The 27,568-nt window shown below is 42.5% G+C and overlaps 1 protein-coding gene across 1 annotated transcript in view; it reads left to right on the forward strand.

Moving 5' to 3' along the window:
* Positions 1-27,129, forward strand: part of SNTB1 (syntrophin beta 1) — a 116,858-nt gene extending 89,729 nt beyond the window's left edge. Inside the window, exons 4-7 of the mRNA XM_062627096.1 lie at positions 14,373-14,512; positions 21,106-21,302; positions 22,772-22,962; positions 24,314-27,129. Of these exons, the coding sequence (XP_062483080.1) occupies positions 14,373-14,512; positions 21,106-21,302; positions 22,772-22,962; positions 24,314-24,406 (621 nt within the window). The 3' untranslated portion in view covers positions 24,407-27,129. The remainder of the gene's footprint in view (positions 1-14,372; positions 14,513-21,105; positions 21,303-22,771; positions 22,963-24,313) is intronic.
* Positions 27,130-27,568: the final 439 nt, after the last annotated feature.

Genomic DNA, 27,568 nt, shown 5'->3' on the forward strand with positions numbered 1-27,568 from the left:
TCAGAAAAGAAAGCATCAGTAGAGTCATAAGTATAGCAAGCAATAGAAATTAAACTTATAGGAGATAGGGATGAGAAGAAATTGCTAAAAATGGTAGCAATTAGATGGCACGCTATGGTGAAGGGTGAGCTATCTGGTCAGCAACTTCAGCAAAAGCACACCCATTCTTCCAGCTACAACTGATAGACTGTTGAGGACCACCTCACAGATCTAGATGGATACCCTGGAATACTTTTTTAAGTATAGGGATTTATACACCCTCCTTTGTAGTGGCTTGTATAGTGCTTCTGTTCAATAGCCAGGGTACAAAAAGGGGCTCTGGAGCCAAAGGGGCTGTTTCTTTACGTGTACATCAGCAGGAGACCCTGAGGTGGGGTTTGAACCTACTGCTCCCAATGTAGTGACATTGCTACTGAAGACAAATGGACTTACTAAAGGTTTTCTCAGATGTTATTTGGATTCCAGGAGCTCCAGGTGCTCAGGCGGTAACAGTAGCCCTGCTGGAAGGAAGCACCTGGGTTTTAATCACTAGATGCTAACGGCTGTTAGCCACAGTGACGATTCCTGGAACTGTGTGAACACATCGTGTTACTGTTGGGGCTTTTTTTATTTATGCATTTCTGCTGAGCAGATGCTGCTGTGCTGACATTCGTTTGTTGATCTTGTGCTGAAAATAGTTGCAGGCATCGGCCAGAGTAGGCTGTCGATGTGTAGTATGGATATAGCTGCTTTTTTGTGCTTCGTACTGGAAATATCAGTGGTGTTTATGGAAATGGCTCTAAAAAGTTCACTTTGAGGAGAAGCCTGCTATTAGCTATTTGTTTATGGAATGAAAGGCTTGTACATTATTATGAAAAGAAGCGGTTTATGGTCTTGTATCTGGCCTCATGTCATTCCATGAGGCTTTCTGTAGGGTACTTCAAGGGGGAAAAGCTTAGAACTTTAAACATACACGTGTTCATTCCACTTGAAAAATGCTTATTATTGCCTTGTTGTTTGGATCCCTGAATCATACAGTTAAAGAATACGGTAATTTTCTCACACCTAAACTTCCAAAACAGAGGTTTAAATCTTCTCTCCCAAAACTGTACTCAGGTTTTAACAAGGCAAAGACAACTGGAAGAGATGGAAGAAGCTGGAAGTATTGGAAAGAGGAGCATGGCTGTGGGGGTAGTGTGAGAACCTTTTACGTGATGTCTTGAGGGCCCCTGCTTTTGTGTTCTATGGGGGAAGTTGGTTGTTGAGGATGAACTGATTTACTGTTGGGTTCTTGCTTTGTTGTTGCTAGAGTTTGAAATGAGGAAGAGAGCAGCAGTGATTCTGGTGGTGGCTGTTGTGGTTGCTAACATAGTATTAACTCATAATCAATATTATTAATAATTATGTTAATATATGAGGGCCTAGCCAAACCTGGAATGCCATGGTGTGAGATTGAAGCATAAATAGTACCAATAGGAGCAGACCCTGCACTAAACTCCAAACCATCTAAGTGGGCAAAGTAAAGAAAGGAGGAAACATGGAGCCCCGCATTAGACGTTGTGTCTCTGCTGTGATGTTTGTTCCTGTGAGACATAAGCCAAATAGCCAAGTGCAGAAAGCTGAGCAGACCTTGAGAGAAGGAAAGAGTGGGACAGCACTTAAACGGATTGGGAGATGAAGCTGAACAACTGGAGCCTGAGGGAAAGTGACACTGGCAGGAGCAGCCCATTGATGAGATGTGGAGACTGTTGGGCACAGACACGTGTACAAATTGTGTGGTCTGGAAGGTGTTGAAATATCCCCTGTTGGCAAGAGTAAGATCAGATTCTCTGAACTTTTCAGAACCCTCTGAGAGTAATTCTTCACAGCTGCAAGGAGACCTCAAAGAGAGGAATTTTAGCTTCTTAGTCTTCTTTCCCTTCAGATTGGACAGAGGGGCTGTTTGCGCTCATCAAAGGTCATGTACATCATCAGTTTCAATTAGCCTGGACATGTCAAGTAAAACTTCAGTCTTTAGACCCTTCAAATAACTTGGAACAGCTGCCTGCAAGTGCAAGCAGAAGGAATGGGCTGTGGTTACAGGATCACATCCAAGTGAGTGAACAGAAAAGCAGTCACAAGGAGCCAACCACTAACTGATACTGGTTACACACCTGTAGCCCTGCCTGGACTTGCAAAGGGGTTTGGGAAACAGCAGCATTGCAGGCTGCCCTGCTGAGAAATGAAATGTAGGAACCCCAGTCTCAGGGGCAACACAGATCACAGACTGCTTTTCTATTAGGGAAGCAAATAGCCACCATGTTCTCTTGGGTCAGTTTAGTGCCCAGGATTGAGCAGCAGTGAAGGTTATGTGCACATGTAGATAACAGCAAATGAGGTTTGCTCCAGACCTCCTCTTTCCCTTCCCCTTCTATCATTCTGCAGTTCTCCTCTGGCATTCCTAGTCACTGACTGCCCCTTCCTGTGATTTTAGCTGAGTTATGTGAGGATGCATGCTGTCTGAGGATGTACTTTTTAATAAATAGTGATTTTAAAGGGGCGCTGGTTATATGCATGACAATGTGATAATAGCTACCGTGGCATAATTTAAGAGTAAATCCATTGACATTAGTAGAATTGGATAGACATAAATATAATTGAAGCTAGATCCTGTATTTTTAAGGTTAAACCTAGAAAAGGCTATAACTTACTCTACGCCCTCACTTTCTTTGCTCTTTCAAGCCCTGCCACAAATATGAATGTTTTAATTGGGATTTAGTCTATTTCTGCCCAGTTTAATCAAAGATCTGTCAGTAAAGAATTTTAGGAGATGCAGAGGTGAAGCCCTTCTGACCTCCTACCTATCTTTAGAAAATCTCACTGGCTGCTGGTTCTGAAAAACCTTGGCAGCAGTTGTTCTTTTTTGCCTTGGTCAGTTATGTCAAGCAGCGTATCTGTAGCTAAGTTTAGTTCCGAGAACAAGCATGAGGCAGAAATGGAAGCTTTTTGGCAAGCAAATATCATGATTTTCAGCCCATTCGCACAGAATGGTGTTAATTAATAGATTGTTTTCTGACAAATAGTTAATTGTGCCTGACTGATTTCCATATGGCTAAGGAAATAAAAAAGCATGGTATTTAAAAACCCAGAAATTTTGGTGTGAAACTGCTGGTATGATATCCAATCCAATCCCATTTACTATACTTCTAAAACGGGTCATGTGAATATTAGTATACGACTAATATATGTTAATGAAGTACATAGTTTTCACTTTTCTTTTTGCATTTTTATACTGGTGTCACTCAACTGAGTTACTTAAGATTTTTTATATCAGTATATTTAAGATGTTTAGGTCAGTGCAAACTACAAAAGAGATCCCAATGAAAAGACAAAGATTTGTCTCCATAGTAGGAATAAAACCAGAGGAAATAATATGTAAAATTTCCCAGTGACTTCAGTACAAACAGATTTCTAACACCGAGAGTAGAATTAGATGTTGTCACTTTGTAATATTCATACATGTTTGTCCTCTTGGGGTTTTCACTGTCTTGTAGCTGCAGAAGCATAGCAGCTCCATGATGTTCATGTGACCCTCAGCCAGTTCTTACTGTAAATTGCTGGCACTTGCTGCCTGGGGTGATTTATTAGCCCACAGCAGGGAAGTCTTCCATTGAGGAAATCGGTTCATGAGACTGTGTATCTCTCGTGCCAAAAATCATTTCTCTTTGGATATGTGATGTGATTGTTAAGAGATTTAAAACTCATATGCCATTACCAGGAAGTTCTTTATTTTATTCAATTATGTATTTCAGGGATAATTCTTGCATCTCAAACGTTAGTTTCCCACCCTGGCCCCAGGGAGATAACCTGTAGCATGCAATCTCTTTATACAGCTTTGGAAATTATCTTTATTCCTCCCAAGTTTTTTTTTCTAGAGGAATGTTCATTTCTCAGTAGAATTGTCCTATGGGTAGTTAAATGCTGTGATTATTGCAAAAATATGAAACACTGAGAATTAGAACCAGGTAAAGAGCATTAACTTTCAAAATTGCATATCTTATAGTATGTAATTTGCTGCTATTTGTAGGATATTTGGGTCTGTAGATTGATGGACCTCGCTGTGTATCTTTTAGTAATCTAGATGAAATAACATGGCACAGCACTAAATCCATTTGTCCTGTGTGGCCAATTTAAAGCTCAGCATAGATAACTGCCAAGTAGAAGGTTCTTTATGTTTGTCTTCCTTGTATGGCTCTGTTGAATATTCATAGTTTCTGTTAACACATGCCCTTCAATTTTGCTCCATTTTTTGTTGTAGATAGTAGATTAATTAAAAGAGTTATTGCCGTAAACCCCTAGGCTGTGATCTTGTCAGATCTTGTAATATAAGCAGTATCAGGTCTGGGAAAGTGATGCCTCTTGAGAAGTGGCATCCTGATCATAGGTCCAAACCTCATAGCTTGAATACTCAAGGGAGAGTTCTTCTATTACTGCCTTCTAAAATGAAGAGGTTTTATGAAAACTGAGCTCTTGATTTTATTGTAGGTTCCTAGCCACAGAATAAATCGTGAAACTACAGAATGCCAGCAAAGTGAAAAGGCTTGATGTATCAGCAGGAATTAAAAATGTATTTTAAATACCAAGCAAACCTCAGACTGATTTTCAAGCCCCACTTGACATCCCCAAGGGAGCTGTGGCTGACTAGAGCTGGTAATACTGGTTTCCAATTAAAGCTGCCTTGTCGGTTATTTTTGCAGCGTTAGAGATGTGTGTGCATTTCTTCATGTAGCAGATAGGTAGTGGTGACAGCTCTCCAGGAAATCACAGGGCCAGTGACAAACTGCAGTTATCCTTTAGCTCTGAGCTTTCTCTCCTGAGTTCTTGCTACTTACCCATTTTCTCTGTGACCATCAATCTCCTGAAATTACTTTGGCAGGGTCGGAGTAATGACCGTATTAAAAAAAAAAACATTTAGCTAAGACCCAGATTTGAATGTTCTGTTAGTTTTCCAAGCATGTAACGATATCTGACCTCATGGTATTCCCAGGACCACAATGGCATGTGCTGCAGCGTGAGCAACAATTTCCTAGTGGTGGAACTGGCCAAAGACTAAGATAGAGTAGCTGGGGAAGGTTTTACAGAACAGGTTAGATAAATCTTGAGAGCAAAGTCTGACCTTTCCTAAGCAGGGGCTGAATGAGTTGATCTTTTAAGTCATCTAGGAGTGTGTGAAAGATAATTTCCTGACACAACTGGTGAGGGAGCTAATAGGGGAGTCACCCACTGAACCTGTTGCTTGTGAACGGAGAAGGACTCGTGGGTGACGTGATGGTTGGAGGCCATCTTAGGCATAATGATCACAACATGATAGTTTTCAATTCTCAGAGCAGTAAGGAGGGGGTCAGCAGAACTGCTGCCTTGGGCTTCTGGAGTGCACCTTCAGTCAGTTTGCAGAGGACATCAGGTTGCATCAGAGTGTTGATCTGCTGGAGGGTAGGAATGCTCTGCAGGGTGATCTGGACAGGCCGGATCAATGGGGTGAGGACGATTGTATGAGGTTCAGCAATGCTCAGTGCCAGTTCCTGCACTTGGGTCGCTGTCTTTCTGGGGAAAATAAAAATCATCCTCCCATCAGAAAATTCTGACTTTGTACTAATTCAAATGCAAATTGCATGTTTCAGTTCCCTTTTATTCCCCAACAAGAAAGCAGGTGTATTCCTCGAGTTTCTTAGGTTGTGGAGGTCTGCCATTGTGCTGGCAGAGATACAGACTTTCTTTCCATTTAAAAAGTTATTGGCTTAAATAATTGAATGGCTTTGAAAATGACAACCAGGTAAATTAAAAAAATCCTAGAAAAGACAAATACAGGAACTTCTTGTGATAGATCTTGGCTCAGGCATCCAGAGAAGTAGGTTTGGATGAGCCCAATTTGTGACTGATTTTCACCAGACTTTTTAGAAGACTGGCTGCTCCACATTTTTTCAAAATGAAGCCAAATTATTAAGGATTCTCCTTGAATTTTTCAATAAAGCTTCCGAATATTTCCCAGCATGTTCAAAATTCTGGATGTTGAAGCATTCCATATAGATTTTATCAGTGTTTTCTGAAGATAATATATTGCTGTGCCAGGAGTGTAGTGAATTCACTCATTTGCTTGAGGTCATTAGTTTCATTGCTGTCCATCAGTGTTATTGAATATTGATCAATGACACAATAGACTGAAATGACGCAGTATTCTGGACTGTCCTTGAGACAACAGAATAATAATGACAAAGAAACATTTTGTTCTCTCTGTATCGCTCCCTTACTGATTTTTCTTCCGACACTTCTGATATATAATGACCCTTGAGTAAAGTAGTAAAATCTGTCAGTCTTCAAAAGGTGCCAGTCATGATGGACCATTATTTCTGGGATGCGATACTAGGAAAGACAATGTGATAGAGAAAGGCACAGAACATCTTCTGGGACAGATTTCAGTCACTGTAGTTTTAATGTAGACATTGATGATTACCTGTCCTTCACCAAACAGACACTGTCATAATTTCAGTTGGCATTTTACATGTTTGAGCCATCATTAAGGACTGCAAGTGGCTTTCAAATCAGAGCTCCACCTCCAGCATTCACATTTGATTGGGTGTTGTTGACAGATGTTCTTGAGCTGATGATTAGAAATCCATTTACTGAATTGAAGGATGAGCTGCGTGTATCTTTTGAGGTAGTGGGCACTGTTACTGCTTTATCCTAATGTGGTATCCACTTGATCAGCTGAAGTCAGATTCAGTTGTGAATTATAGACTCTTTAGAGACAGCAAGTTGAAACTATGGTGTCTTTATGTTGATTCTACTCCTGTACAGTTACCATTATGTCCCAGTGATGATGAACTCCATCATAAAATGTATCACCTTGGCTTATCAGAAAACTGCTCACAGCAAATCTTCCGCATAGGACCACAAAGAAGACCAAAGGGGCTGGAGCACCTCTCCTGTGATAACAAGCTGAGAAGGTTGGGGTTGTTCAGCCTGGAGAAGAGAAGGCTTCAGGAGATCTTAAAGCAGCCTTCCAGTACCTAAAGGGGGCTGTGAGAAAGCTGGAGAGGGGCTTTTTACAAGGGTATATACAAGAGGGAATGGCTGGATATTATGAGAAGATTATTTACTGGAAGGGTGCTGAGGCACTGGCACAGATTGCCCATAGAAGCTGTGGCTGCCCCATCCCTGGCAGTGTTCAAGGCCAGGTTGGACGGGGCTTGGAGCAACCTGGTCTAGTGGAAGGTGTCCTTGCCCATGGCAGACTGGTTGGGACTACATAATCTCGAAGGTCTTCTATGTATTCTATGATGCAGCAACCTACAGTGCATAGCAAAGAATAGTGGTTGCTTTTGGTACCCTGAAGCAGACCTGGAGGAAATTGTTCTTCCCCCACCATTGAGTAACAGTGCCATTAACAGGTATGATCCCTTTTCTTCTTTGGCTGACCGTGATGTACAAAATAGCTCCATGGACTAAGGAAGATACAGAGCCATGCCACAGTTCTTCTTAGTGTTCCCTGGGGCAAGCCTGGCTTACTGGAGGAAAGGGACAGCTCCACTTTAAAGGAAAGTACAGTGATTTTCCTCCAGTACTGGGATTATTGTGCTTGGAGGTCCAGTAATTATTTTGGAGACAGCACAGCTGCTCATCTCTCCCACACTGAGCTGTGTCTTAGAGGTACAATTCCTCCCACATTTTAATTCTGTGATTTTCGTTTAAATCTTTATTAAACTTCATGCAGCTGCTGTCACCAGCTTTTTGGTGATACGCTCATGAGACATGTTTCAGAAAGCAAGTTTGCAGCCAGTCTCGCTTGCAGCCTGAAGAGCCCCAACACTTAACGGATAAAGCATGCAACAGATTCAAAGATGTCTGCTAACAGCATCTTCAGTTTTATCCTGAATTTGTGGTGTGAGCATGCTGGAAGAGAGAGAGATTTCTGGGTGAAGCACAGATGTTCTAAAAACGTCTCTCTCAGTATCAAATCATAATTTCCCTTGTCTCAACTTGTGGGTATTGAATCCTTTTGCTGTGCACCTCCAAGAAGAATTTGGCTCCATCTTCTCTTTAGCACAGGAGATATGCAGCCCTGCAGGCTCATTTCCTAAGGCCCTAGTCCAAAACCTAGTTATCTGAAAAATTCCAGCTGACTTCACCAGGCTGTGGAGCAAACTTCCACTACAAAACAGGGATCAGGCATGCTTGCTTGGCTCTAGGAAAGGTCTCGGATCAACTGCCATTCTTGCATGGGTGAGTCCAGAGGACTGAGGTGCTTCTCTTGACATTTAGAGGTATTTGGATATGAGCCAGAGCTGTCTTAAAAACCTGTTAGCCCAGAGAGTCAGGACATTGGCTTGGACATACTGCCCTGCTGACATGGTTGACTGTGTTACTGTTAATTCTGACAAAAGCTGGCTCATGTCTTGTCATTTTAGAGGGTATTTAGAAGGAGTTCAGACTGAAACAGACCTGTCTTGAGAATAGGTGCCCTGTCCATACTCAGTAGTGCCTGTAACTGTAGCTGCTGGTGTACCCCTGGGCTCTGCTTGGGATGGGGCAAGTATTGGAACAGCGTGGTCCCTGACCTGTGTGGCTCTGGCCACGCACACAGCAGTGGCACCGTGGCCAAGCATGTGCATCACTCGCTGCTCACCACTCACAGGAGGCAATATTTGTGCCCTTTGTGCACTGACTGTAATCCAGATCTGATATTGGCATAAGCCACCTCTGAGCCTTCACTGAGGTCAAAGAGAGAGAATAAACCCAAACATATTTTCATTAGCTTTTTTTCCCCTAAACGATGTGCACATTATTTCCTGTTTAAGGCTACAAAGTTTAACAGCAAAACACATCTCATCCATGTGTGGCGTGGGAGGTGTTGATCTGCCCTGCCTATGGCTGTCACTTACACCCACTCCTGCAATGTAAATCGCCTCCCATCAAATAAGCTCACAGAAATACCAGCCCTGTTGCATATGCTGAGGTTTGCATGATGTATTTCTGCATCACTGCTGTTCATCCTTTTCAGTCCCAGCTGTTATTTTCAGGAACTGACAAGTAGATTTCTGTAAATGAATCACATTTATTCTGAACAAGGATATAACCCTTCATCAAAAGACAATGAAGAGGCAAGAAATACATAGTAGAACATATCCCAGTCTGTGTCAAAGCTGGCTCTTGTCAGCTTTGAAGTGATTTTAAGTGAGGGAGAAGGGAAAATGGCATGAAAAAGGTTTCCAAACATTCTTTCTCGGTTGCTCCTCCTGTGCTCTGTGTGAGGGAATAGTGTAGCTCTGGGATTTGGGGAAGGGTGACAGAAACCACGTACGTAAGTGTAAACTTGCTACCCTCACAGTGGTTCTCTGAAAAGCCACCCTCTGGATACTTGCTGTGGTGGCCTGCTGGCAATGTACAATTTGTTTACTAAACAAGGAATGTAATTGGAATGTCCCTTTTGAGTTAATGAAAACATAAAACAGCTTTTCAGAGTACACCAAGGCCTCTAATTGAATTATCTGTGAGCCTTGTAGATTAAAAGTATTCTTTCATCCATCCCTGGCAGCCTGAAGTAGGTGAATAACTGAAATTCAGAGAAAAACCTTATGAAAAGGAGACCTGGCAGAGGAAAGAGCAAAGGGCCAAACCCTCTGTAAAAGGATTTTTCTCCTCTGAGATGCCCATTGTCTCTACAGCAACTAATTATGTGTGAAAATCATTAAAGATCTGGAAGCTGTGGCACCCATCAAAGGGGCCAGGGGTTCCCATTGCCTGCAGGAAAAACAAGCTGGCTCCTCTTTAAAATGTTCGCTATGTATCAGAGGAGTCACATTTTAAGGGTACATTGCAAGCATGGCCTTAAGCACGTGAGCGGTTGCCAGAAAACCATCAGGAGCAGTCCTACAGGTAGCACTGAGCTTGCTACATCCTTATTTGCAGTCTGTCCTTCAGACCACAGATCTCACCCTAAAAATGCCTGGGGCAATGCTGCCCCACCACTGAAAAGGCATCCAGAAGCAACCAGAGCTCAGGCGCATCCTTGATGTGGTAGGGTCTATGGTGTCCTCATACTGTGTGAATTGAAACACTGAATCAAAGCAGTTTTGCTCCTGTATCAGACAAAGGTGATGGACAAGTCTCTACGTAGCTGCTGAACTACAACAGCCGTCCTTGTACACTTGTGTCCACCATCACATTTATGTCTGTTCCTGCCGTATGTCCATGCAGAAAAGCAAAGCCTTTAGACTGACTTTGCAGAGGAAGCCTGAGGCCGACCAAGACGTGAACACACATCTCCTCTGGTGTTATCGCAGGCCCAGCCATCACGTTCTTATACACAAATAAGTTAGATTTCACCCCTGATGCACATAAAAAGATTTCTGGATTTGGTAAGGTAAACCAGAGAGGTGCATATGGGAAAAGGTGGGATTTGCACTTCAGGGGTGAGTATACGAGGAGCAAAGGGGTTTTGCAAGTAGCAGAAAGGATGCTTCACTGCACTTGGTGGTTTTTTGTTAGACTCTGTTCTCCCTTTTCAGGTTTGTACTTGAAGACTTTGATCTATAGGCATAGTCTGTCTAGGAAAGGAAAAAAAACAAAGTTTGCTTCTTGTATAAACATTTACAGCTTCATTGACTTGAAATGGAATTTCACCTGGGAACATAAGCAGTGACCTCAGCTGAGATGAGCAGAGCATGGAGAAGGACACTGGTACTTGTTGCTTAGAGTTACCCAAACAGTGCTGGTGCATTTTATTGTGGTGGGAGATCTGAGGAGTGCTGATTTTTTTTTACCTATTTCATCATATTTGAGCTAACATTTTTGGCTTTGAAAAAGGGTTAACGTTGAAAAGTTTTTGGAGTGAATGGTAATCTTACTTGGCTGCAGCACAGATCGGTGCACTCTGGATTGTACATGTACAGGAACCAGAGTGAAGAAACTGTGGTGCAAGAGCCAGAATTCTGCAAAATTCTGGCTAAGAAACTGGCCCTAACCATCGTCTGGAATGTATAGAATCATAGAATCATGGAATAGTTAGGGTTGGAAAGGACCTTAAGAACATCTAGTTCCAACCTGCCTGCCATGGGCAGGGACACCTCACACTAAACCATGTCACCCAAGGCTCTGTAGAGCCTGGCCTTGAACACCGCCATGGATGGAGCATTCACAGCTTCCCTGGGCAACCCATTCCAGTGCCTCAGCACCTTCACAGTAAAGAACTTCTTCCTTATATCCAATCTAAACTTCCCCTGTTTAAGTTTGAACCCATTACCCCTTGTCCTGTCACTACAGTCCTTAATGCAGTCCCTCCCCAGCATCTCAAATGATACTTAAATTTACTCCTACAGAAGTATTTCCTGTTATCTTTATGATAAGTCCAGTTATAAAACCTTTAAAACTTGAACAAATCCTTCACTTAGGTGCCTGTAAGCAGTATGTTTTTTGCTTTATTTTGTAATTTGCTATTACACTTGTGCTTGGTATGGCACTTGCTTGAGCTGGATTAATTTCCCATGCTGATTTGTTCTGAATGTGCCCTGTAGGATAACAGTATATTTGCAGCCTCTCTTCTTCCTTTGTAAGATTTGCTATTACCATTTACAGGACAGCATGTTCTCTTTTGACACCTTCCAGCAGTGTCAACTGCCTGTTGAACAGCACAACATCGGCTTTTAAAGCCTGATCCAAGCCCCAACAAAACCAGGGAACAGTAATGCAATTCAGGGGGTTTAAGGGAAAGCGGCGTCTTTTATTAGGTCAGCTGTTACATTTGGAAAGAAAACAGACAAGCTTTCAGGCACACAAATCCTTCTCCAGGTCTGAAATAGCAGCAGTATTGCTTACACCAGCATTCCTCAGCAGTAAGACAGCCATGGTCCCAGCACAGTTTTAAAAACATGTGTTTAAAAGTGTGTGTATTGCATGGTCGTTCTTACTGAGGAGGGCTTTCCATCAGGCAAACATCTTTCTTCTCCCTCCCCTTCCCAGTATACACCCCATAAACAGGGGGTACATCCTACAAGGAGAGGCAGTATAAGGTAACTTATTCTTGAGAAAGTCTTCAACACCTTATGGTCGTGCCACATCTTCTCCATAGACACGCTGCCATTGGGAAGGAGAGGGGCAAAGCTGTGGGCTCTGCTGTGCAGCTGGCAACCACAGGATAAACACTGGAAATTCTGGCTGCTAATATTTATGCCTGTCCAGCAAATAGTTTTGGGACCAGCTGGCAAAGTTTTATTCCCTTTCTTGTGGTTGCTTTTCAGGGAACAGTGTTTCCCAAAGTTTCTGGAGTCACAGCTGAATGAGCAGCCACCTACTAACAAAGCCTGTGATTGAAAATGCTACACAGGCAGGATGGTTCTGTGGAAAAGCAATGAGCAGCTTCCCACTTGGGAATTGCTTGTGGCCACAAAATTGAAAAATAAGAAATAACATCCCAGTACACTGCCTACTTATGCCTCCAGATTATGGATCTGAACGTCCTGCTTTTCATCTTATGAGAGGTTTCATATTCATATTCATTTTTCATCTCTGGAAATCTTCAAAAGTATGTACTAAAACTCTTTCTAACTAGGCAGCTGCTCAAAATTTAGATGTTAACATTAACCATAATATTTATTAAATGTTAACATTAACTGCAGCATTTCTTTCTACATTCCCACGCTAGGAACTGGGGTGTTAACTGTAGTTAACTGGAATTAAGAACCTGAGGATGCTTTTTGCTCGTGTGAAGATTTCCATGGTGCATTAGCTGTGAGAACTCTGGATTTTACATTCTTTTTGGAGTGTATTAATAGGTGTGTTAATTATGTGGCTTCTTTATTTGACCCTATTTGAAAATGAAAGGTTGAACTTCAAGAAAATTGCCCCCACAAGAAAATTGTAAATAAGTATTAACACTTCTGAAGAAATTAAAAGGGTGAACTGTTTATGACTTTAAGTTGATTAACGCAGAGACATGAACAACCAATGAACAAGTAATACTGTAAACAAGAACACGACTATTAGAAAAGCTTAATTGAGAAGGAAAAATACCTCTTAAAGATTATGCAAGCCAAAAATCTTAGTTTAAGATCTGCTTTGGGCATTGGTGTTCTGGTGTGAAGGTGTCTGCAACTGTCTTGAAAGTCCTTAGAAGCTTAGAACTTTGTGGTACTCTGTCTTCTCATAAAATACAAGTGTTTCAAACGTGGTTCTCAATCTGAATCCACCACTTAAGAAATATCGCACTTAAGGATCTGAATCACCATTCCTGGCTGTGCCACTCCCAAGCCTGGCCAGCCATTGATTGAGCCTTCTAATATGTTTCTCCACCCAGCAATGTGCCCAGTGACACATGCCTGTGGCAACTAAGCTGGCATCAACCATAACACAGTGAGAACCGCTTCTCTTTTGTGGAGAAAGTCTTAATGAAGGACTTGTGTAGGCAACCAGATTCTCTGGTGAATGTCAGCATTTGTTTGATGCCCTTTGGTACTCAGGGAAGACACTGGGGTTTGAAAGCATGGCTCCAGCAGGAAAATGATGAATTTGTCTATGAAAGACAAGCTTCATTGTATTTGAAACCAAGACCCTTAATATTCCCATGTATTTTAAGACACTTCTACGCTGCCAGAGTAGATTAATTGAAATCCAGGATTCATGCTTGGTCCCCATAATGCTAATTGTGTAGCCATGCAGACTACCACATGTCTAACCTGCAAAGTACAATTCCACATCTGGATCCTGCGGCCAGTAAAGCTCTCTGACACTGCAGTCTTTAGACAACTTCTACAGATGGGTTGGAATGTGGATGCAGATCTATCACTGTGTAAATGCTTCAGATCAACACCTTGTTTAACTTGGATCTTTTTATAAATTGGCAGTTGTAAAACTGAAAGAATGGTATGAAGGAAAGAGAAGCAATGAAAATCATGAACTGCTGAGGAAAAAGCTCCTAAACCACTATATTTTACTACCTGACATTCTTTAATAGTTACTTTATTGCAGCTTTTTTTACCCATGAAAACAGAAACAGCAGCAGCAGTGTCCAGCACTCAGGTTAAGGTGCCAGCAACACATGAATGGTGCACATTATAAATATACATTTAAGGTCTTTTCATGCATACCACAGCTAAATAATAGCCAGCTCTGTCTCGATGGTTCTTCCACTACTGCATTTAAGGAGTAGCCTATAGTAGGGGAAGGCTACAGGAGCTGTAGAACAGCAGATGTCATTGCACTTTCCTCCAGTTCTGCAGCAGCTGGTTATAAATTCATGTGGGAGGTATCAAAAAGCCAAAGTAAAACTCTTTTTTGTTCATTATCTCACCTAGGACTTGAAACGTTCGTATTGTGCGCTGATCACTTTGCCTCTTGTTTTACTGACTCTTGCTCTTTTTCAGGTGCCAGGGGACAACGAGAAGCACTGGAAGCCAGTGTTAGTGGTCTTGACGGAGAAGGACCTCTTAATATATGAGAGCATGCCGCGGATGAAGGAAGCTTGGTTCAGCCCTTTGCATACCTACCCCCTGCTAGCCACCAGGTACATGTGCTTTTTTTTTTTTTTTGTTACAACTGCTTCAAGAGTGATGGGAACAGCTTAGTCAGCCAGGAACAGCTGGTGTATAGCTGTATGTCACACTTGAAATGCCGTGGTTTGAAAAGCAGATTATTCTTCAATGGGCCAATGTGCTCAGCTGAACTCCTCTCTTCTCCATTTCAAGTTCTGGCCAAGGGTGATGGCCAGAAGCACACCAGAAGAGTTATGGATGAGGCCATTTGGCCCAGATGCTGAAGCAGGAGTGCTGAAAAAGCCAAGAGCTCTATCTCCCGAGATGTCTATCTCAGTGCGCAGACCTGAGGGCTTGGAAGAAGCACTCAGCTGCTCCTCCAGGTTGGAAAAGGTGACATTGTTGCCCTGAGTTGGATGTGCTGGTGTGTCAGTTCTGCACCACCAGTCTGGGGCTTCTGGGGATCACACTCATGATGGAGATGCTTAATTTCAGCACGGCTTCAGTTCCTGCTCTAGCAAATGAGTTCCTGGCATTTTTAGCTTCAAATGGTGCACTTGGAAGACTCATTCTTGAATCTAGGTTGGAACTAGCCATCTGCAAGGTATCCATCAACACTAATTCAGAGAGAGCTTTCCCATGGTTATCTTTATGCAGTGGAAAGTGTCCGTGCTTCTTGACATGAATCTTAATCATGTTCCTCTGCCAGTATGGTCAAAGGGCTTGAGAAAGAGCTGCTCTTCCATTGTGTTGGCCATGCTACAGGCCTTTATTGTACCATTTTCAATGAGTTCTCATTCAGAAGTGCTGGTTTCACAAGGTCAAAAGCAGTGGGTCTTTTATTGCACTCTCATTAGTTAATTTTTGTTCTCGGTCTCTTGGTTCTCTCTCCAAATGAACTGAGGCTTTGCTGCTAAATCATTATATTAAAAAACCAAAACCCCTCAGTGAATTACACAGATGGTTGTTTTGCCTCAGCCTACCTACACATGATGGAGCTTTCAGACTTCCTGGGAAGCCAGCTTCTGACTCATCCTTTGTTCCTGTCACTTGAGGTGAGAGCCCCAAGCTTTGCAGCTTACAGCCTGCCACGTGGTGTGATGGTGAAGGTTGACAGCTCCAGATGACAACTGGGCAAGGCACTGGGACCAGAGGCTGTGTCCAGGTCTGTCATTGAGCCTTAGAGTTTGTGAAGCAAGAGCTCCCCAGCAAAAGGTGATGTGTCTCTCCCCACTGCTTCGGGGTGTAATTTGTACATGGACCCAAATCCTCCTCCTTGAAGTGACTGGAGATCCTGCAGAGCACCCTGGCCTTCCTGACCACATGTTCTCATATGTAAAGGCAGCTCTTTGGTGGGCACTGCCAGCCCCGGTCAGCAGTGACCAGCAACTTACCACATTAAACAATCCAAGTCCTTGTCTTGGAGGGCCTGTTAATTAGTTTCTCTCAGGTGTTCAGGTTTGATTGCAGCTGGCTTGCCTTGGGTGGGGATAGTCACCTCCCTGTCTGATGGCATTCACTTGTGAGTGGAGGAGCTTCAGCCTTCAGGCTGGAGCAGAATGAGAAGGAAGATGGTCTGTCAGAAAGACAGGACGCAATTCAGAAAGGACAACTGCAAAGTTCAGTGCTGGGGAGTAATCAGCTGCGCTGGTTTGGGGTGGAAAATAAGCAACAAAGTGGTTGCTGTGCCAGGAAGTGTCTAGGCAGTGTCGCAGAATTGCTTAAATCTGTGGTGTTCTGTTTTTGAGAGGGGAAGACAAAGACAAATCATCTTGGGGTTTAGCAGAAGTGCTACATGTTGGGCAGATGTAGTAATCATATCCAACTGCAGAGCATGAGTAAAGCCTCAGGTGATGATAGACCACTTTCATGGGAGGCTTCCAAAAAGATGTCAGTGAACTGTGGAAGGTCTAGAAGAAATCAATGCAAATGTAAGACCCAGAAAACACTCTTAAGTAGGGAATGCTTAAGAAACATTATCCGTTTATAGAAGTCCATGGAAAACATGTAGATGGTTTTCAAGAATGAAAATGAGACACAAGAGTGACAGGAGAGCATGTTTACCAGGTCCCTCCAGAATACAACAGGGCATGGTCAGCTGCTACGCTAACAGAGAAATGCTGTGCATTATTGTGGCAGGGGAGGTTTGGTGTATGTTATGGGAATAACTTGGTGTGCAGGTGAGGTACTGGATTAGATTCCCTAGGAAAAGTGTACAGTCCTCATCAGTAGGGACTTTGAAGGATGGGTAACCCTCAGGAGTGTGTTCATGCTCTGGGAAGGGGGATGCACCAAATGACATTTGGAGAACCATTCCAGCCCCATCTCTGTGATTTCTTACTAATATCACTGTGAATTTAACACTTGTGTAAAAAGACAGCACATACACAGAACCTGACATTCAGAATGGAGTCACAATCTGATAAATACATATAAATACACGAATCCCCAATGTGAGCAGAATACATAAATTGACAGATTCCCCAAATTATTACACCTGTTTTGGATGATTGTGATTAAAACCCTGCAGGATCCTGCTTTTATGATCTGTCGTGCTGAGTACAGTTATACAAGAAAAGAAAAGAGACATACACAGGGATTGCTTTTGGTATCGACTGCTGTGTTCACGCTCGGTCAGTGATTACCCTCCTTGTGACAGGTTTTTTAATCCCCTCTGTGCACTGATCAGTGCAATTTGGAACTTTTCACCTGGAAAGTTTGCAGACCACATGTTGTAATCTTGGCTGCTCCCCTCCTTCAGATTTTTATGAGTCCTTGGGAAAACATTTTTGCTTAGCTAATGCATATTTGAAAAGCTGCTGAAACTGGAAAACTTCAGTGCCAGATACTGTAGAGAGAGTCATGCTTAATCTACCCAGGACATAATGAGCAGAGAAAATTGAAAAGCGGTAGGATTACGATCTTCTTAGACTATTTTAGCAGCAGAATTTCAGCATGTCCTTTTTGTTTGTTGATAACTTTGCCTTCAACCTATGGATGCTGTTAAGACCAAAAAATACTTTCCAGACAGTCTTTCGGAGCTTTGTGTAGAATATGAGTAATACCTCACAGAAAACTGAGATCAGATTTAAGTTGTTCCTTTAAATCTCTGCACTGGTAGGCATAGTAGCTGGCTCACAGCCCTGACTCCTAGGACCTTTCTGTCATAATCCCTGTTTCAGTGTTTCTTTATGCCTGAATAACAGTGCCTCCCTCTAGCTTGAGAATAGGGATCAAGTAATTAGATCTTAAAAGTCTGCAATCGAATTCCATTATCTATCATAGCCAGATATGAAATAAAGGGGGAAAAGAAGGCAACCCATGTTGGACTCTGATTAAAGATCAGGTAAGTAGCTTTTGTGTAAAGCTGAGGTCTGTAACCAGAAAATATTAAAGCAGTTTGATGGTTTATGCCATGGCAAGATGGGGAAGGAGCTTCAGCACTGATTAGTCATATGTGCAAGCTGGCAGAGGGGAAGGTGGAGAGCACTGGGGCCCCCCAGCATCCCAGGAAGGTGTATAAGGTGCTGTGCAAGTTCTCTGCTCATCTTCCCAAGGCAGTGAGGGTGGTTGTAGCTGCCTCCATGCAGAGCTCAAATTGAGATCATAGGTTTCCAGAATGCTGCCATTCCGGAGCAGGTTTCAAATGCTAAGCGAGAGCAAGGAGTGGTTTCAACATAAGAAAGGTCAGATGATAGTGGCACACAGGGCAGACCTTCAGACTGTCAGTGCACTTGTATCATGGGCTCTTCTGAAATAAATCTTGAATGAGCAGCTGAACACTTGCTTTGAATGTCAGTGCTGCTTTCACTGTCCTTTTTGAAGAGGCCATTAGATTTTGCTGTTGCAGTAACTGGTTGAAACTTTCCACAGCGTTGGATGAAAAGCAGGTCGCAGTGCATCTTTCCCAGCACTTCATGTACCCATCTTGCTATCACACCGCTGCAAGGAGCAATACTAAAAAAGTCCCTAAAACACAGAGAAACAAGGAAGAAGTAAGATTGGAACTGTCTCCCTGGCCCCTGGAGTATGCTAAGAGTTGCATTTTACAGCCGCTGCCAGTTATCTGTGCTCTTTGCAAACAAGCTTGATCGTGATGACCAACCTTCTCCTGCCCTCTTGCGGCTCTGGCTGCTCTGGGAAGGGGTGTTCGGGTTCCTGCGTACAAGAGACAACTCATAAACTTCCACAGAGCAGAGTAACCTTCATGGACCGCAGGTGAATAGTACCAGAGGCAGCCCTCCCTGCACACCTCTGCTGTGATCAGAAAGATGTGAGGCAGGGATAAAGGGAGCCCTTCTGTGAAGTTTCTATTTTTTTTGCCTTTTAAGGTATTTTTGGGGTCTTTAGCGTAACATCTTGTTTATGTAAATGAAGCAGCTTACGTGAATGCAACTTTATTAAAGCTTTGGAATCCTTTGACCTGTACCCAAATACATCAGTACTGACAGCTGATACATAAATACTATCAAATGTTCCCCTGCATATTTGTCTAGGTCACGTTTAACTGCATGTTCCAAGGCACAGTCTGGAGATGTATGACAGAAAAGTCTTTTTAAATAGTGACGCTAAATAATGCAAATCGGAAGGCAGGCAAGAAATAATGTTCATGTTGCATATGTCCACACATTTTAATTTGTAAAGTACATCTTCGTTCTATCCCTGTGCTGAAAAACCTACAATGGCAGTGCTTTGGAGAAAGCATGAAGATGTAAGGGAGCTTGGGAGGTGGATTTGGAGGGAAATAAAACACTGGAACCATCTGTCTGTCTCACAGTATCATAAGTATTAGAAAACAATTGTTAGCACTGCTGATGAGCACTGTATAAAGGAGAGGGGGTGACACAGGCAGAAGCTGGAATAGGTTTATTTGTAGTGATAAACTTGATGTGATTTCCCAGGCTGCTGTCCTGCAGTCACCCCCAGCAGCAGAAGGCAGCTTGAGAATGCTGGCTCTGGCTGCATTAGGGTGACTGGACTGGAGATTTCAGATCCTAGTCTCCTGCCTTATTTACCAAGATGCAGCTTCCCCTCAGAGCTTCCACCTCCTCGTGCCAAATGAGAATGAGTTACAGGTTTTGGGCTGTTTGCTGCTGAGTCCCCCACTGCAAAACCTGCAGGTGGAGGCCTTGAGTACCAAAACTGAGAGGGGTGTTAATGCAGCCCTTCTAGAGGCAGAAAAGCATTTGGGGAGGGCAGTGGTGCCTCTCTGGAAAGAGGCTTTCCTGCCCAGTCACGGTGCAGGGCAGGACTGAGCAGGATACTCCTTATCTCACCCCTCGTGGCTTCCTGGGACCATGAAATCAAGGCAGATGCTGAAAATCCAAAGAATTTTACCATGAACCTGAGCATGAACAAATCTTGCAAACCTTCCAAAGGGGTATGAAAGAGGAACACTTCTGTCTGGCACAACACGCATCCTAAATGCCAACACGGACTGCAGGGAACTGGGAAAATTCCAGGTGCCCTATGGCTAGTGTCACAATAACAGCTAAAGTCGTGCTGCTTCTTTCCTTTCTGCTTTTTTCATATTAAAACATCTCTGTTTGATGGCATAGTTCTAGAGTGTCAGCTAAAGGCAACTATTCTTCCAGATGCAAACCAATAACTTGAGGGTGAATTAGCATGGCGTAGGTGATTAGTATAGTCTGATGTTTTATCCTTCAGCACAGGTATTCTACTACTATGCTACATATTTACTTTATAGTCTCACTTGAAGTGTATGGATTGCCTATAGAAAGAGAAACAGAAGACATGAGAGAGAAATAAGAAGTCATTTTGTGACTCCCTCTGAGGGTCAGTCTCTGGACCTCAAAGACTGATGAGCTCCTCTGGATTATGTTTTCAACTGAATCAGTGTCATGTCCCTGGGTGAATTCTGTATTCACTGTCCACACTTCTGCAGGGGAAAAAAACAACACAAAAGTGCAGCTTAAAGAAGAATTAAATATTCTGAGGTATTAATTTTCTCACTCAAAAATATTCCCTGCAATTTAGTGTTTGCCCAGATGAATGAACCTTTGCTGGTCACAGGAGATCAGCTGTTGATGCCAAGTAAAAAATGTTAATTGCAGCAAAATGGAAGAGAATTTCAGATTACAAGTAGCTGCAACATCTTGCATTTTACATATTCCTTATAGGAACAGTATGCACAAGACAGTACTTAGGCATCTGTGCATTTTACAGAATGTCTTACTTTATCCAGCAGCATTTATCACTGAGTTTGCCTGCAGATGTTTAAGCTTCATGGCAAATGCTGCGTGACAGTGAAAGTTGGATTCAGGTGCCACATCTGAGCGAACACTTGTATCTGTGGACCAAACCCCATCACCACAGGGCAGTCAGTGACTTCTCTCAGTTCCTTATCTAAAGTGGAGTTTTGTACAATTTATTGGGAAATTCTGGAACATTCCTTGCTTTTGTACTCCCTGCCTTGCACTGTCACTCTTCTGAGTGTCACTAGGAGTCACTTTTTAGGCTCTAATACAAAGGAGATGTGTATTCTCATGCTCCCAACCACCTGCACTTAGGAACATGCAGAGCAGAGCTGCGCTCAGGTGTGGATTTAGGCGCAGTGTTCTGTGTCAGTGTTGTAATTCACTCGTATTCTCACATCTGATTGCAGATTGGTCCATTCTGGCCCAGGAAAAGGCTCACCACAGTCAGGGATGGATTTATCTTTTGCAACCCGTACCGGTACAAGGCAAGGGATAGAAACCCATCTGTTCAGGACGGAGACTAGCCGAGACCTCTCACTGTGGACAAGGAGTGTTGTGCAGGGCTGCCACAACTCTGCAGAGCTCATCACGGAAATCACCACATGTGAGTAACATCTGCAGTGCCGCATCTCCACCCTGCCTCATGACACTCATGGGTACTTCTGCTAGAGCTGATTAATTTAAAAAACTGCATATTTAGGGTTCTGTGTGTTTAAACCACTGTCCCCTTGGTTTCTGGCACATTCTCAAGCATTATATTTACCCAGCTCTGCACACTTGAGAAAAGTGAAAAAATACAAACCAGTCCAATAGCTGTATTTTGACAGCTGGCCATTTCTGACCCTGAGCACCAGCATGTCACTTTTCAGCACTCTGTACATGCAAAGTGGACTGGAATAGAAGTAGACTGGTCATCCCCTGTTTGGCCAGGTAGTGCTAGCATGAGTTGGATGGCTCTGGGGCTTTGAGGATGGGACTTACTTTCTCTTGAGTGCCCCCATGATCTGGGAGTCCTTCCCCCACTAGGCCTACAAGTGATGGGGCTGTTAAAGTTGAGCATTATTGCCATTCATTGCCAGAAAATGTGAGAGCAGGAGCTAAAACACAGATCCATTCTGTGACAAAGGGCAGCTCTGATTTCATGAAGCCATCAAGTACAGCCACATGCTGCTAAGCATGAGGCACCCTCCTCTATGCTGCCAGGCCCCTCTGACATGGAAACCAACCAGTGTTCAGTGGGAACCACCTCGAGGGCATGTCTATCTCCTCAGCGCAGAGACACAGATTCCTTTCTTTCCAAAAGCAGAAGGAAGGCATCAGCTCCTTCTTTTATTGTGGTGTTTTTATGCGAGTGCAAAGGACCGTTCTTGGCAGAATTGTTCACAGGAAAGTGGTGGAAAAGAGAATTTGCAACGTGAAGACCTAAACTCTTCATTTTTTTAACTTGGATCATGGCCTGCGTTGCTGAGCTGAGGGGAAGAAGCAGACTTTCTGCTGCAGTAGCTATTATATACAATTATCTGGGCCCTTTTTCAATTACCATGACACTAATGAGGCTTCAGGAGTGTCTTCATCTTTGTCAAAATACTTTAGGGAAACCCTTTACAGCTTCTAACTGTCTCATGTGTTGTGTGCCACAGTCATTGATTTTGGCTATGTCTGTCAGATGTAAGAAGAGTAGCTGTGATTTTGTCAAGGTATGGGAGGAGGCAATGCCAGCCTGTGCCTTCTTAAACTTCACTAGATGATTGGTTTGGGGTCAGCATGTAGATGTATGCAGAAAGATAAAGAATGCAGCAAATAATAGTTGAAAGGACTGACATCAGGACTGCTACTGGCAAGGCCAGTTTTAGTCTGTGTGTTTACACCATCACTAACAAAGCTTGCTTGGACCTTGCACAATAGAAATATTGCTGTTGTTTTTTCAAATCTAAAGGTTTACAGTTAAAGCCCAGCTTTAGGAAAATGTTTCCACAAGATAGTGTTGAGATTGAATTTAAGGTGCAAATATCTGCAGCCAAATGGACTTTGTTGCTTTTAAGACCATTACAGACTAAATTGTTTCTTCTGCAGCTTGCACATACAAAAGCCAGGAGTGCCGCTTGACCATCCATTATGAACATGGATTCTCTCTTACAACTGAACCACAAGATGGTGCCTTCTCTAAGACAATTGCACAATATCCCTATGAAAAACTGAAAATGTCCTCGGATGATGGGATAAGGATGCTTTATTTAGACTTTGGAGGAAAGGATGGAGAAATTGTAAGTATTGTGTTTAGCAAAGGGATACACATTACCTTTGGCGGTCCTTCGTGCTGTGGGGTGGAGAAGCACTAATGGAAGATGGACTAGATGATTGTTGTACATCCCTTCCACCTGAAATGTTCTATTCTGTGCTGTTCTGGTCTGTTCTAGTAACAGCTGGCCAGTACCAGGTTCCAGTACCAGTATCTAGACACCGTGCTTTCTAGTACAGCATGTTGGTGTGGCTTTAGGAGGTAAACTTAAAAGAGAGAAAAAATGGTAAAAACATGTGAAGCCAGATGAAAGATTTCTTATATTTAAGAATAAATTGTATTTCCAAATAGCCAAATGTTAGAATTCTTGTGTGTATCCATTGCACTTTTTATGTGATTGTGGGTGGAAGAACTTAAGAATGAGATATTAATTTCAACATACACATAGGGACTTTATGTTATGACAAGCCGTGTTTATTTTTGAACATCTAGTTGCTGAAAAAAAAAATCAAAGACTACAAATGGAGTGCAAACTGTCTGCTTAAGCTGCTAAATTATTTGTCACAATCCCTAAAAATAAGGTGCTTATTCCTACAAGCAGTTTACATACCATAAATTATGCATATAAACATGGTCTTTCCTGCCAAATTTTTTCAGCAGTTCCTGAGTGCTTAATTCTTCATGTCATCATTGATAACATATACTCCGTGAACTGCTTATTGTCAGGCTTTCAAAAGGAAATTTGTCACTAACTCTCAATAAAGTTGAAACATAGCTGGTGGAAAGGCAAATCTGGTTTGTTTTGATAGGAGTCTACTGTTGAACCTGCTGTCCATGACAAGTCTGTCATGCTTTGCTTAGCAAGCAGTGGTGAGATCATATGAACCATGACTATGGGAAAAAGAAAGTCTCCATTCAGTCTTGCTGTGTGAACAGAGGAGCAACTATGCAGCATCAGCTGAAAGTTCAGTATCCTGCTTCAGCCTGCGCCCAACAGCAGCTGTACTGGGTATTGGCCACAGCAGTCCCACCACCATCTCTGGTCAGAAACAGCCTGAAATGATGGAGGGGCTGAACCTCTTGGAGGAGTGCTTGCAGCATCTGACTGAGTTTTATGCTGTTTACCCAGGTGGATGCAAGCCCAGAGGCACCAGGATCTCATCTGCTCTCAAAATGCGTCTTACTTACTTTTAGTAAAATAAATATTTGCAGCTGTATGCAAAGGGCAGACCATATGTTATAATAAAGGGTTGTGATTAATAGAAGCCTGTTCAAAATACCAGGCATCAGCTCATCAACTACTCCATAAATGATTGCTTATTTGAGCTGTAATCTAATCTAATCATTCTCAACTTGATTTCTTTCTGTACTTTCAGCAACTGGACCTTCATTCCTGTCCAAAACCAATTGTGTTCATCATTCATTCCTTCCTGTCAGCAAAGATTACAAGACTTGGCTTGGTGGCATAAGTGGGATACATCTGTTTCTTCGAGGAGAGACGGAGTGACCATGCTAATCTGAAGTACAGTCAACAGCAGCAACCTGTACTAGCCAGTAGCATACACCAGCCTGGGGCTCAGTACCAGGCCTTGGTTGTTTCTGCAGTCTTCCAAGGCCCAGGTTTCATTTTGATCAGCTAAAGAGATGGCATGACAAGGAAAATGGTGGATTTCATTGTAAATAATGGGATTTTAAAATCCCATATGAGACAGTAGAAGCGTGTAGTACCATATATGTAAATGTTCCAGAATCATAAAGTGTGCCTATTTCAATGTACTTGTTTATATAGAATAAGTAAAGGGCTAAGCAGACAAGAGCGGGTGTTGGTTGTGATGCAAGCTCAATGTTGGTCAGGTCAAAGTTCTCCAAACAAGATTGTCCCATCACCCAAAAGTAAAAGTGTTCTTGTTCTAACCTGTGCACCACTTACAGACTCTTTTGTGTACATTCCCAAAACAGGACTAGCTGTAGTGATGCGTTGAGAGCTGCGTGTCAGGTAGAGCATAGATAGGAGCATCATTTCTTGATGGCCACACAGGATGTATTTTTACAGTGACTTCCCAGAATGGTTTAATGAATTCCAGCTCCCTGGGCCCCTGGCTTAAGTGGAAGTTGCCTGAATCGATGTTGAAGCATGACCTAAACTTGTGCCAGCACATTGCCATGGTAGTTTTCCAACAGAAAGCTATGCTAAGCTTACTGTCCTCCTATCCCTACTGTGTCACCCCCTCAGCTTGGGTGAGGCTGGTTATGTGGTCTTCATTGAATAAAAAATGTGGAGGAGGAAGACTTGATTTTTTTGAGGGTTTCCTCGATTATATCAGTTACTTAAGCAGCTCCACAACAGTAAGGAAACACACCAGAATGAGAAGATGAGCTGCAATGCCAGAAAAGCCTTAATATGGAACTGCTCATATGACCATGTCTTGGCAACTCCAGCTTTATTTCTGCTGGTGAAACGTAGGACACTCACCTCCACATTCATAACTTACTAGTTCCTGTTTTGCAACACAACTAGTGTATTAAATCAAAACACACAATTCACTGAGTTTCAGCCTAGTTCAGTTATATGGGGTACAAAGCAGGCAGCAGGCAGGAACAGTGACCTTCATCATCACAGGAGATAGATGCATATGGCCTGCACTTGGAACTACTAAATTGGCTTAGTATGGCTGGGTGGGAAGAGAGAGCAGCAGAACAGGGATGGATTTTATGTTGCTCTTACTTTGTAACCAGAACTGGTTCACAGAGGGGAGGGATTTTGTTTGATGTTAAAATAGTTTTGCCCTAAATTCACATTTTGAAGGACAGGAACTGTACAGGAAATAATAAATCCAGAGTCTGTGGAAGTGCTCTTGTATCACAACACTTCTTTTAGTCTTGAGAAAGCATGTAAGTTTCAACTTGGCATCACTTGGCTGGCAAAGAGGAAAATTAAAAACAGTTTGGTTCCATGTTGTTTTTTAAGCTAAGTCTTGAGAGTTAAGCGTAAGTCATGCTGGTTATTCAAAGCATAGGAATTAGTTCATGGTGATTTCCACAAGTATCTTAATCAATAAGACTGATTAAAAAATTAAGATGATGGGCTGAATTCACAAATACAGAAAGAACATCAAAGAACAACAGCTAAACCACCCACCAGAGGAGCTGCCCCACTCCCAGCACCTCTCACCAGTCTAAAGCCAGCATTCACTGAGCTGTGGACTTTGGTTTTACTGTCACGGTACTTGCACTTAAAACTTAGTAATTCCTGTGTAAATTCACAGGGTAGGAGATGAGATGTTACATGACTTACCAACACTGTCCAAATGGACATTTCTCCTTTAGCCCCTGCTGCTGCTTACGTAAATGTAGGTGGCAGTTCCTTGGGTCTCCTTTGGCTTGGAAGCTTCTGGGACAATACCTCCTGAGAAGCTGAGAGCAGTCGGTACAGTGGGGTCTGCGTCTTTCCATAGGAACTCACACCACATCAGCAAGTAAAACATTGTGTGAAGACTTCAAAAAGCAATCTGGGACATTTTCATTGCTGTTCCAAGGTGTAACTGAAAGATTTGGACACAGGCTCCTATAAAAGTTCTGGAGATTAAAGTGAAAACTTGTGTGGGGTAGGTTAAATATGTGTGTAAACTATACTGCACTATTTCCTTATTCCTTTAACACAAATCACTGGAATGTTAGACCTAACATGTATGTGCATTGTAAATATTACAAATTCCTATATTAGTACCAACAATTAAATGACACAATATGTAATCTAAGGTGCTCAGTACTATATGAAGTATAAGTGAGTAACAGTTTGCGAAGAAAATTCATATTATATATATTTATAGAAAAAATAATTATAATTACAGATGTTATTTCTTCATTTTCAGATTTTGGACTGATTCATATTTGGATGGGATAGACAAATGAAATATGGACCTACTCTACATTTATAAGAGTATAGTGAATATTTATATTTTAGAGGAAAAGAATATATTTAATAAAGTCATTTACTGGATTTCTGTGAGGTGAGCTTAATTTCTATCCAAACAAGCTGTTTGGAAGGCTGGCCTCTGGTTTTAGGCTGGGGAAAAACACATTTTCAACTTCAGGCATTCTGTTAAGAATTCAGTTACTTGAGAGAACTCTTCATCGCATTGATGGAATGACTTTTAAAGATTTAAAATAAAAAAGGTATTAATGTACTGTTGATGGTGCACTGGTGCTTTCTATTAGGTAAGCTCCATGTTCATGGGAGAGCAGCGCTGTTGCCAGCATGCTGAAAGCATAAGCACGCAGCATTTGTTTTGTGTTGCTGCTAGAATTTACTGAAAGGCCACAGGGATGTGGCCCATGAGGACAGGCTGAGAGCTGGGGATGTTCAGCCTGGAGAAGAGAAGCGCTGTTACGGTAGACCAGGTCAAATTCTTTTGCATGCTCTTTGTAGGTTAAGAGCATGGACAAGGGCAATTAGCACATCTAAAAGGGGTACCGTGTTCTTAAGCCATGACAATAAACAGATAAGACATGGGCAGTTTTGTATTAGTTGAGCACTGGGAATAATGCAGACAAACAATACATCAAAATGCCTATTTGTATGCATTTTGTAACCTCCTATTTGGAGGTTTATGTCTCTAACTGCTTTCCTC

This window comes from Pezoporus occidentalis, unplaced genomic scaffold (assembly GCF_034315485.1).
Source record: "Pezoporus occidentalis ecotype Australia unplaced genomic scaffold, CSIRO_AGI_Poc_V1 ctg3, whole genome shotgun sequence".
NCBI classification, from domain to species: domain Eukaryota; kingdom Metazoa; phylum Chordata; class Aves; order Psittaciformes; family Psittacidae; genus Pezoporus; species Pezoporus occidentalis.